The sequence below is a fragment of the Acartia tonsa genome, chromosome 3 (genome assembly GCF_053477335.1).
Source record: "Acartia tonsa isolate MP-2025a chromosome 3, ASM5347733v1, whole genome shotgun sequence".
Taxonomy (NCBI): Eukaryota; Metazoa; Arthropoda; class Copepoda; order Calanoida; family Acartiidae; genus Acartia; species Acartia tonsa.
The window spans coordinates 33,528,687-33,540,849 of NC_137262.1; the positions used below are offsets into that span (position 1 = coordinate 33,528,687).

Consider the following 12,163-nt stretch of genomic DNA (forward strand, 5'->3'; position numbering starts at 1 on the left):
TTACAATTAATTGTTGAAACGTTTGGACCCTAAACCAACCAATCAAAATCTAATAAAAGTCCCTAAAGTTGTTAAGACAACGAAGAAGAAAACGTTGTAATAAAACTTTAGCCCAGTGTAATAGCCCATTGATCCCATCAGCTGCGGCAGCGGATAATTGATATCTATTAACAGTGGGTGCGGTTAAAGGAATAAAGTATATAGCTGCTGGCAGCTGAAATTCTAAGTGGTAATGGCCTCTGTATTGATTATTTTGCGGCTCTTGCTTTATTTGATTTTGCAGCTGCCATGTTTTTTTGGGGGGAGGAAAGGGGGTAAAATGAGGGGTTTTAAATGTTTTAGGGGAGTAATCTAATGTATGTTTGGTTTTCAAATTTTGAGGGGATTAAAATGAGTACAAAGTAACAACCCCTTTACCCCTTGAACGTGTACGGCTGCCGAGCCCCTGTCTTCTTATGCATTGAATCACAAATAGAAACTGCAGTGCTAATTGACTCTATATGGTCAAATTATTTTCTTAAATTAACAAGATTATTTAAGAAATGGTACGAGGAAAACATAATTTTCTGCTATTCAAGATAGACAGCTAATTTCTTGTGAAGATTCTACATACTGTGGAGCATCCTATAAAAAATTACTTGGTGCGTTGGTCTGTTGGTCTTGCTACAAAAGAGCGATACATATCCTTAACCGATATGGACAGTGAGGCTTCTTATTGGTCCAAGGAAGGTTTTTAGATGTTTTTGTGGAGGGTATCTCCAACCTTCAAAATACAAAATTATACCCCACATTTTTTTTACTTTTAACTTAAGTGGCCCTAGAGCCTTCTAGTGACGTACCTGCTAGCTTAATATCAAAACATATCACATTTTTTTCTTTCCAAGTATATATTTATATATTATAATATATTTATTATCATAACTCACTTTGTCCGTTTGCCCAACCATGTTTTATGCTTCGCTACTTATGGTTGTTGTCATCTTTGTTAGTTTTTATATGACCAACATTTTTTTTCATTTTAGAGCGAGGTTATGTTGACATATGCTTTAATTTAAACCAAAGTCAAGAAAAAAAAGTAAAAATGCTGGCAGAAAAAAAATTATGAATTGCTTATTCTCAGTAAAATTTGATTATTTTTGCTTGAAAATTATACATTTGCAGAATTGCATAGTATTTTAACACATTTTGCATGGAGTTTTTTTTCTTCAAATAATTTATTATTTGAATGGCATAAACATTGAACAATATTTCATGACTTAAGTAAAAGGGTGGGTAATGGACAATAAAAGAAAAAAAAATAATCAAACCTCGGCAGAACTAAAGACGTTAAAATGCACTAAGAAGCCAAAGCAGGTGGAATGCAATAAATGGGATGTTTATTCTTTGGGGCCTATTATCGAAATATCTAGCTATACGTTATTATCAACCATTTAAAAATAGTTAATTGTATTATAGATCTATAAGTATGTAATAAACTTCGGCCCCTCGGTGCTAAGACAGTTGGTTTTAATTTTAGTATTCTGGGGAAATTTTCTATAATACGATGCTATAGCTGAGAGTCGGTTCTAATCCTGCAGATTTTAATCGGTTTCAAAGCAACACTGGAAATAAATTTACTTACTTTGGAACACCAGACTTGCGCATGACTGCAGAAAACATTGCTGGGTGTGTGGGCCCCGAACCCATGACCTTGGCCTCTTCGGTGGACAGACTGTTGAACAGCTGTGTCTTACCGCTATCGTCAGGATCTGCTATTAAAGGCAGGAATGCAAATTTGTGACCGATCTCTCCATTACTAGGGAATAAAGAAAAATATACAATAACTTTATATAAAAACTGGATATCTCTCTGTCTGTATCTTAGGATCTCTATAACCACTAGACCAATATAGTTCTCCTTTGCAGTGAAGATTCTTATAGGTCAAGAGAACATTTTAACTATTTTGGTTTTAGTGACAGAAACATTATTTTTTTCACTATTTTTCTAAGCTAGTATGAAATGATATTCTTTCAAAGACTTTAACGCATACAATGAAAGCATCGTATAGTTTTGGACTTAACTTTTAATATTACTAGCGGCTGCGCTTCTGACTTTTATGGGCCTAAATATTGAGTACAGAGGTACATGGTCATTAGTCTAAAACCAGCATAACGAATTAATTAAGTTTCTCTAAAATACACAACTTATCATTTTTGTTCTGTTAGTCCTAGTTGATTGTTGATGTTGATTGTGATACATGATTCTTCAATATGGATAAGAACCGGTTCCAATCCAGCGGATATTGATCGGTTTGAAAGTCATACCTGTATTGCTCCTTCTTGTGGACAAACTTGACAGCCGCCCAAACCGCAATTGTGGGGAATGGATTGAATATTTCCTGGACACCTTTGTGCAGCTCGCGGATATAATTCACTTTCAATCCTAAAAAGTAAAACATATTGTTTTAGTCACTCTAGCCAACAGACAACCATCCCATTATTTGCAACTTACTATATGTGCAAAAGTAATGATTTTCTTTTCAGGCGACTGCTACAGACTAAATTGAGTCACAACCCCAATTATCATAAACAATATCACCCGTTCTGTAAATAAAAATCAATTGGTGAAAAAGTTTTGATACTGAAAAAGTGTACTATCCAAAGAGATATTATAAAAGTCTCTCAAAGTTTTTAAGCAAACAAATGAAGGAGAATGTTTTTAAAACTTTTGGTGCCAGTATAATTACGAGGGAGGGAGGGACAATCGCCTGTAAATTACATGGTATTCAAAGTTTTATTATCACAATCTATTTTGTTTATTATTTTGAGTATGTGTAACAATTTACCATCCATTATCTTATCACTTAAGATCAATCAGTAAAATGTTTAATTTCCAAGACTCTAACCCAAAACCTCCTCGACAACTACCGAGAGTAAAAGAAAGTCACTTAAAATTCACTTTTTTTTGTAAAATCTTTTAAATTTCTTTTATATAATATTCCATTTTCTTACTTATAAGATTGCGTGTTCCCTTTATAATTACTTTAAAATGGAACTTTATTTTTTATAACTTTTTACTAAAGAATTCTTCTAATTTCTTTATTATGCAGAGTTATGAAATAAGTAAGTGTTAATAAAAATGTAAAATTCTAAGCGTACAATAGATTAAATATTTAGATATGACTTGTTTCTAAAGTCTCAATGTCCCTATTTAAACGCAAATCTTTTATATAATTAGGGTCGATCCGTAAGTAATGAATAGCTCTTATATCTAGTTTATAATTTTCAATTTAGAAAGCGTAGCAACTCTTTAATAATTACCAATAAGTGCATAATTTACAACATTTACTTTTTGGAACACTATATCAAATGAAATACTCATCCTATTCATCTGATTGTTGAAATAATGATTTATAGCACAATTAAACACTTTGTTCTGAGCGAAGAATCTCTATAATCAACTATTAAAAAGTAAAAATGTCCGAATTTCTATGAGGTACCATTTATTCAAGATAATGAAGGACATATCTAAACGATTTTTTTCAATTAATATCCTGTATTAGCATATTCTAATCTGTAATTAGGCTAGACATCCCTGCTAAAATTTTAGTTTTTGGCTTACCTCACACCAACATGAAGCTATGTTAATATAATCAAATTGTATGGACGGACCGACAAGAAATATGAAGAAAACTTAATTTTAAAAATTTTTATAAATTGTCATATTTCTAACATTCACCTATCCTATAAAACAAGGTTTTAAGGTTTTCTTTGTCTGAAGCTACAGATCACATAAAATTGCTATTTTTATATACAGAAATAACAATAAAACATTAGGAAACAAATATTAATACTTTAATGAAAAGCCTCTATTATAAGAAAACTAGTAATCCATACATATTAGCTGCAAGCCATGCACACATTTTATGCTCAAATTTTAAACAGCATTTATACAAAAAGGAAAGAAATATTTATTAATGTTTCTTTTATTTTTCTTTAAATTTCAAATATTCAATAAAGTTTTCACATAAGATGAAAAAATAAAAATAGAGTCAATTTCGTTTTTGTTGATTACCCTAATTTAAAATATTATGCCAAATCGTCTTTAGAATCAACATTAAAAAAATAAAGCTAATAACTATACATAACTTTTACATGAATAATCATGCAAAGTTTTGAATTGTTAGGGCGATTTTGAATGCTTAAATATATCATGGACTTGTTTAGAAATGGCATTAACTAGAAATTCTAAGCTTAAAATATTTTTTTACTGTTTTACAAGGCCAATCATTATTTGTTTTATTCTATGCATAAATTGAACTGTTAATATCACTTTAAAGTGTGTAATTGTATCTTTAAGCTATATCTAAATAAGCAGGGATAGAGAGATAGATATATAGAACATTAATTAATATTGCTTAAATTATGAACTTCATATTTCTATTTAAATATTGTAATATTATGCAACCAACAATTGCATTTACCAACCCAGTGGTCGCAAGCAATCTTAAATTACAAATTCAAGAACACCTTTCAGTAACGAAGCACTGTATTATTCAATATGCCCGTCTTTATGTCTGAAACATTTTTGGGACCATTTCTGTATCCCTGTTGATAAACTAACGGAATAGTTAAAAAAAGCTTAAGCTAGTTTATCTTTTTCCTTATGATCTAAATTAAAATTAGTTTGGTACTCAGTTCTCTTACAATTTCTTTTTCAGAAAAAAGTATTTTTGTACTTAAAATACCCGTTTTAACAGTGATACCCCCCCCCCCCATATTTGAAATAAATAATAATTTTTCGTTTGTATGTTTTTCACTTTATCTAAGGTTATATTAGGTACTGGGTTAGCCCCGCTGGAATAAGGCACTGTAAAAATTAACGTACTCATTTTAAATTTGATTAGATATGAGGAGGGGTGGGGGGTATTAGTGCTTAACCAGCATCTAGTGGGAAAGAGAGACAATTAAAACACAGTAAAAAAGTAAGAAATTAAAAACTAGTTTTGTTTATTTTACTATCTGTACCTAGACAAGAAGAATTAAAATTGCATAGTTGTAAAATAAGATGTTGACAGAGGTGAGAAATCAATTCCGCATAAACTCTCATTTTATTTATTCGCAAAAATTATAGCAACAAGGTATAATGATGTTGAAAAAACTGATTAAAAAATGCAAAAAGCTTAACAATTAAGATTTGACTATGCTCATGTTTCATAAGAACTCAAAAGTTTTATACCATTCGATCCACAATTTTAAGATTAGTATTACTGAAAGTTTGTGCTGTTTGGCTTGTGTTAGTTCACCCTTTTCAAGAATATCAGAATATAACAGGCCTCAGAACCTTTGGCGGCTTCGCGATCTCGTCCAGGGCAGGGACCAAACTCATGCTTAGCACTTAAAAATAGATAAGTCTAGTAGGAAAAAAGGGGGGAAGGTGTGAATATTTTGCATTGATAAAATCACACCATTATATTAATCCAACAAGAAGCAGAAAGTATTCCTATTCATTTTAAATTTTTTTATCGTCTAATATATTTTTTCAGTAGCGACGCTACTCTACAAGTGTCTGTTCGTTCTTAAAAAGAATTAAAAGCCAACCTGTTTCTGAAATGTCGAGCGTGCCAGGAAGATGTTGGTGGCCCATGTTCTTCAGGTCTATGTACTTCAAGTACATGTTCTTCATTGGGATCTTAAATAAGATTTTATGTTATTATTGTGTCTTGATATAATCTCCAATTACATTAAACAAAATTACCCTTTTTGTAGATTAAAATTATTATGTATTTATACCACGTAGTTTAGAACCAACCAAGCAAAATTCAAGGTTTTTTAGCCAACAAATAAGATAAAGTTGTTATAAACGTTGGGTACAGATGTATCTTATATTCCAATGTCCCTTTCCTTAACTTGGGAAAAAAATGTTGTTTTAATATAGAATCTGTAAAGCATATTTTTGGCAGGCAAGAAACATTCATTACATGCAAAACAAGTTTAAAATATTTCATTTCAAGAAACACTTTTTATAAGAATGTAGGATTTACACCAAAATATTTTTTAGGACTAGAATACCTAAAGAACTGTCAGTATAAATCAACCTAACACAAGTTTATGAACTTATAATTGCAAATAAAGGTTTTCTTTATTACATGGGCTAGTAGTTTTAAATTTATTGCAATTTGAAATAGAAGATAAAATTATTGTAAAATAATAGTTAAAGATCTTTAAAATACTAAACTAGAATCATTTCGATTAATTAATGGCAGTTTAATTATATTCTTTTAAATACCTTTTCACTACATACTAAATTATTAGAATAACGTTCAATGATCATTAAATGCAAATATTTATTTTGCTATTATATTGTAAGCCATTTAATTAGAATAATTAAAACAAGTTAACGACAGTTAAATTTAAACTATTGGTTTTAGGAGTCACAAAAGATTTTTTTAAATCGGGGAGGGTAGTGTTTTTTTCTAGAGGTGATTCCTTTTGGGAGGGTGATATCCTCCCGCTAAATAGTTATGAACCTTCCCAGGAAGAGAGAAAGACATCCTGTTACTTTTATATAAGGATTAGTGATTACTGTTTAAAAGGAACAGAATCAACTTAGATGTCATTTGTCAGAATTAGCCAAAGCTGGTATATAGAATTTTCCGATAGCTTAGTCAACCAACCCAGGGATTAACATTGAGATGTAACGTTCGTCTGTCATACACACAAACATATAAATAAATACTTTTTATAATGATATTATAAACAAATTTAAATCTTAAGAATAAATAATAAAGTCTATACAATTTTAATAGCCTAACCTAATTAAAAAGTAGATTAATCAAATAAACTTAAAAATAATATTATCACATTAAAAACATTATATCTTAATTCTATAAATCAACATGCTTTAGTTTCAAATATAGTAAAATAAAGACACTTCAGACCATCAAATTAATTTTGTAAAAAGTGTTGCTTCTAAAATTTCACACATTTTGCTTCAAAGGAAACCCCTGCAAAAAAAAATAAACATTCTTCCCTATCTCGCTAAGGCGTTTAAATTCAATTTTACAGGTATTTATGTAATGATTCAAATATTTCAAAGAAAAATGAGCAAACAAGTATGCAATCTAAGTTGATTTGAATGCAAGGAAGTCTAAGGGTGAGGAGAAGATGTAATAGAGCAGCGTATTAAATTTAGTGAATTAAAATTTACCCTAAAAGTTGGGATGCGATAGCATTCAACCACAAATTATTTTTTATTATGCAACTTTGTAGAAACATCTATATATTTACTGCGGACAAAAAGTAGCAAATTTTTACGACAATGCTCTAAAATGATAATGATTTAAGTAAACACGATTTTCACTAAAATCAAAAACTATTCTTTTTTAATTCACTGTAAAAAATCAACTAAAATATAAAAAGTGTTATACAATAAAAAAATGAGAAGATTTTTGAATACATTTTGATAGATTAATAGAATTTTCAGCAAATGCGTAAAAATTAACGATCTTTTAGTTGTTGTCAGTAGGAATTTAAAGAGATAAGACAATGGCCGAATAATGTATGTACTAAGAGATATAAGTTTTCCGGAATTTTAATGTAGGGAGGAGATTTGAAATCTGCATCAAATTTTAAGGATTTTTTATAAAATTCGTTTTTTGTATAATTCCTTATCTAAAAGCGGAAATACATTTTAAGTTAATTAATTTTGACCAATAGGATAGGTGGATTTTAAACTACCTGCGCTCTAATTGGTTGAATCATGTACGACATCCAATCAGAGCTTAGATTTTTTAAATCCACCAATCACGGATGCCAAAATTAATTAACTTAATTTTTTTTTCCGCTTTTAGATAAAGAATTATACAAAAACGAAGTTTATAAAAAAAATCCTTAAAATTTGATGCAGATTTCAAATCTCCTCCCTACATTAAAATTCCGGAAAACTTATATCTCTTAGTATGTACATCCCCAATGATGAATAACAAAATTAACTCTTCTGTAAATGACAATTAGCGCTTGAAACGTTTGTACTCTTTTGAACCAACCATTCACAATCCAATAACAGTCCCAAAGTTATTAGAAAACGTTATTATAAAAGTTTGGGGACTACTTTAATAACCAGCCCATTTTCCCTTCCTTCCTGGATTATTAGCCACTTTAACAAATGTATTCAAGTATAACAGTCACAAAGGTGCTATGCTCAAAATATGTAACGTTATTTTTTCTGTCATTCAAGACTTTTTATGGGGTTATTGGTGTTTTTTTAGAGTGTTTCCCTATAGCATACCTAGAGGTTAGGAGGTACTAATAATTATCAGGGAGTAAGGGAGGGGACAATGGGCAATTAATTCAATATAAGAGTTATCAAAGAAAGGGCATGAATCCAGTTTATTCCAATAAATTTGTAGGAAATTATAAAGGGATTGTTAATTGAATAATAGATTTTCATAGCGTCATGTAAAGTGAAATCACAACTTGTTTTTGATGAAATATATTGAGGTTTTTTGGTGTGATTTTTATATTAAAAGATTATTGGACCCGACCAGCTGCTAGCAAGAATATTACTGCCCCTTTTTATTCTGTTTATTTCCCTTGCCCCCACCTCCCTTCTCCCCGTCTGCTACATTCCAAACTAACACAACGAGTGTTTATTTCCCTTGCCCCCACTTCCCTTTTTCCTTCTCCCCGTCTGCAATATTCAAAACATACATAACGAGTAGCGGCATTTCATGCGCAAGTCCCCAAACTCAGTCAGAAACTGCAAAATTCTTGCACATTCCCTTTAAGCCAGTCCCCAAAGTCTGAGACTCCTAAAAATTGAATATTCTATCCATTGTCCCCTCCCTTACTCCCTGAATAATTATATTCCTTTACAACTACAACTAGGAATAGGAAATAAGGATAGGTAAATAGGAGAAAAATTAACTTTTCAGCAACTTGCATCCGGCAGTGAGGAGTACACAATATACCCACCTATGTATTCAAATATATACAATCCAGACAACTTTCTGTCTGCTAGCAAATTGCTTTCGATTCTTTTGTAGGGATTTCGCGGTGTTTACATTTCCGACGCTATTAACTGATTTCAAAGACTCAAAACAAAATCGGACATGGTTCTTATTTCTGATTGGCCCATCCTATTATCTTATACAACCATCACTACTTTAGTCTCATAGTTTCATAGAATGCACCTTCAAACTAAACATGGATGTTTAGGTTCAGGTTTTTCTGCAGTCCATTTCTACTTTAAAATAGAAAGATCTTTTATTTATTATAGTTCACTTTGAACCTTCATTAAAGATTCTTGTGACAAAACAAGTCAAATCATAATTAGGTTTTTATGTATTTTACAACTTTCTAAGTTGTTGATTTTTATAGCATTTTTTGCCTTTCAGTTTATTTTTAAAACATGGGTGTTTACATTTGTTATCAGTAAAAATTCTGTTTTAATCTACTGCTGTCTAAACTACTAAGTAGAAAATTGCGTTTTTCATTGACCAAAAATGCAGTTATTTTCACAAGGGAAAATTATATGTGCCAGTATGTTGTGCCATGCCAAGCGAAGCTACTCTACAATTTTCTCAATGTAAGTACGTCCATAGTATATTTTGTAATCTACATTAAATTATGAGAGAAACTTCAACTTTGTAATTTTTTGTTTAGAACATCTCCAACATTTAAATGTTTTAATTCATTCTTGTTTTATGTTTGGTATGTATTTTTAAAAGCGAGCTTTTCTTTAATTAAGGTCGGTCTGTCCGTCCGTACGTCACGAACAGTTAGCTCTTTTCGTTTATTTAAACAGGTTAGAATTGTCCTATTGAATACAAACTTTGTATGGTGATTCCTGTAGTAGTTAGGTACTATTTAGAAAGCGTAGAAACTCTATAATAGTTACCAAAATATCCGAACGTGCTTTTTAAACATGTTTATTTTTAACTTTTTTAACAAAAAAATTTCATGTGATAAAATTAACCGATTAATCTGATTTTTGGAATACTGATTCCTAAAAATTTTCAAAATTGACAAAAAAAAAGTGGATAATACCAGCTTCGCTTTTATGGATGTTGCCATCCTTGTTTAGGCAAAAATTATTTAATAACACCTTTACAAGCATTAACGTTATGCTTTTACACCCCATAATATTCTTGTAAAAATTATACTTTACACCTTTCAGGAATGTTTACATTTTAATAAATGCTTATTTAAGATAATTATTTGAATAGTTAAACTTCTAAAACGGCCACTTTAGGTTTTGAGTATTTTAGTTTTGCTTTTGCAAAAAAAAATAAAAAAAATATTGTATGTTAAAACTTCAAATCCCTAATATCTAAATTTATCTTTACCTGTAAACTACTGAGATCCGTAGCCTTGCTCTCCACCGGAATAGACCCAAGATATTCCACCTTTATTTTCTTCGACTCCCCGCGCTTCAGTGTGCCATTGCCGCCATTTTGATTTTTTCCCGCCAAAATTCCACGAGGCACCCCTCCCTTTTTGTCTGCTTTGTTGTCCCCCGCGTCCCCGCCTACTTCTATCCTGCTAATGTTGTCCTCTGAGCAGGAGCATGTGCAGGAGGGTGGGCAGGAGTGGAGGCTGCCCCCAGTGTCCAATCCAGGCAATGAATCACTCTTCCTAAATATGTCAAAAATGTTTTTCTAAAATGGGTCTAAAAAAGTGTAACTTAGTGTCCTATGTTGGCAAAGGTAAAAATCACGAATTAAGTAAAAGGAAGTAGGATAAAATATTATCAAACCAATTCAAATCTTTTAAATCCATATAAAATTAATATATCTTAATTTCAGAGGAATTTAGGAAATTGAGAAAGGATAGATTTTTTAGAACAATATTTTCTACATATCTAAAACAATATTTAAAAATCCCTTGACAACAATTTCTTTCAAATATAACACAGAAAAAAAATATTAGTTACCTAAGCCCAGATTTAGGTGTGTTTAGGTCAGGTATGCCAGTTGTACCTGGACCAATTACATTCACTCCCTCCCCTCCATGCCTGGGTTTAGGCAGGGCTCTGTTCCTGCGACCCATGGTTCCGTTCAGGCTTTCCTCGCTGTTCCACCTAAACAAATTAGGTATAAAGACAATCAATCTAAAATTCATTATGTAGGTTGTATACTAGATCCAACGAAACTTTTCATACTTTGACTGCTTCAAAAAGACTTTTGGCACGCAGAATACCGCTAAATAGTTATTCTTCTAGCAGACGTAGATTACAGAAAATAATAGCAAAAACTTAAACACTAAGATAATAAAATTCAAATTCAATAAAAAAAATTTAAAAATATTTTATGATTATTTACAGAATATTTACATTACTACAACAACTTTTTATTTGAATAATAATAACTAAAGCAAATGAGTGTTTACTTGTTATTTGAGACACTGCGGCCTCTGCGCAGCTTAGAAGGACTTCTGCTGTTTCTCCCAGCCAAATCATTTGACGAGGAAGCCCTCCCTTTGTTCTCTTCACGTCCTCTATCACTGCCTGGCTGCGGGACAGCTGGTAGAGCTCTATTAGCCATAATATTGCCACCAGCAATCCTTGCCAGCTGTTTGTGGTCATCAGGTGAGCTCTGGAGAAGACTCTGAATAGCTGCAGAAGTTCCATCTATGCTGCTGCTCATCCGCTGGTGATGACCCTTGAATTGAAGCAGCTTATAGTGCCTAATAAAAAATTACCTCATACAATACAATGACCAATGATAGGCTAGTATAAATTTTACCATTGGTCAATTACATTTGTATTGTATGACTTTATTTTTATAAGGTACTATAAGCTGCTTCCCTTGAATTCATTGTGGGCGGGGATACTCCTGTGATCTTGGTTGCTGCTAGACATGCTTCTATGGTCTTGGTGTGTACTTGTTATACTTCTGGAGATAGACATTTTTTTTATATGTGACTCATAACACTTTTTGGGTCAAATCCATTAAAGTTTCTTAGGCCAGTCTAGAATTTATGGTTTCACACATTCCTCTTATTTAAGGTTAATTAATCCCTGACTCCAGGCTTGATTAAAAACATTTTACTGTCTTGAAACTTAATTTAGTCTCCATATCAATATGTTCATCAATTCAGTAAAAATACTTATTGGGCAAAATCCTGTAATGTTTCTAAGACTAGCCTAGGTATTATGATTTTCTTAGTCATACCTATTCATT

At 31.4% G+C, this 12,163-nt stretch overlaps 1 protein-coding gene across 1 annotated transcript in view; it reads right to left on the reverse strand.

Annotated features, from left to right (window-relative positions):
• Positions 1–12,162, reverse strand: part of LOC145314846 (uncharacterized) — a 57,145-nt gene extending 44,983 nt beyond the window's left edge. Inside the window, exons 1-7 of the mRNA XM_080154927.1 lie at positions 12,155–12,162; positions 11,370–11,666; positions 10,915–11,061; positions 10,328–10,616; positions 5,580–5,670; positions 2,304–2,421; positions 1,622–1,795 (exon numbers count right to left, since the gene is read on the reverse strand). Coding sequence (XP_080011053.1) covers positions 1,622–1,795; positions 2,304–2,421; positions 5,580–5,670; positions 10,328–10,616; positions 10,915–11,061; positions 11,370–11,666; positions 12,155–12,162 — 1,124 coding nt within the window. The remainder of the gene's footprint in view (positions 1–1,621; positions 1,796–2,303; positions 2,422–5,579; positions 5,671–10,327; positions 10,617–10,914; positions 11,062–11,369; positions 11,667–12,154) is intronic.
• Position 12,163: the final 1 nt, after the last annotated feature.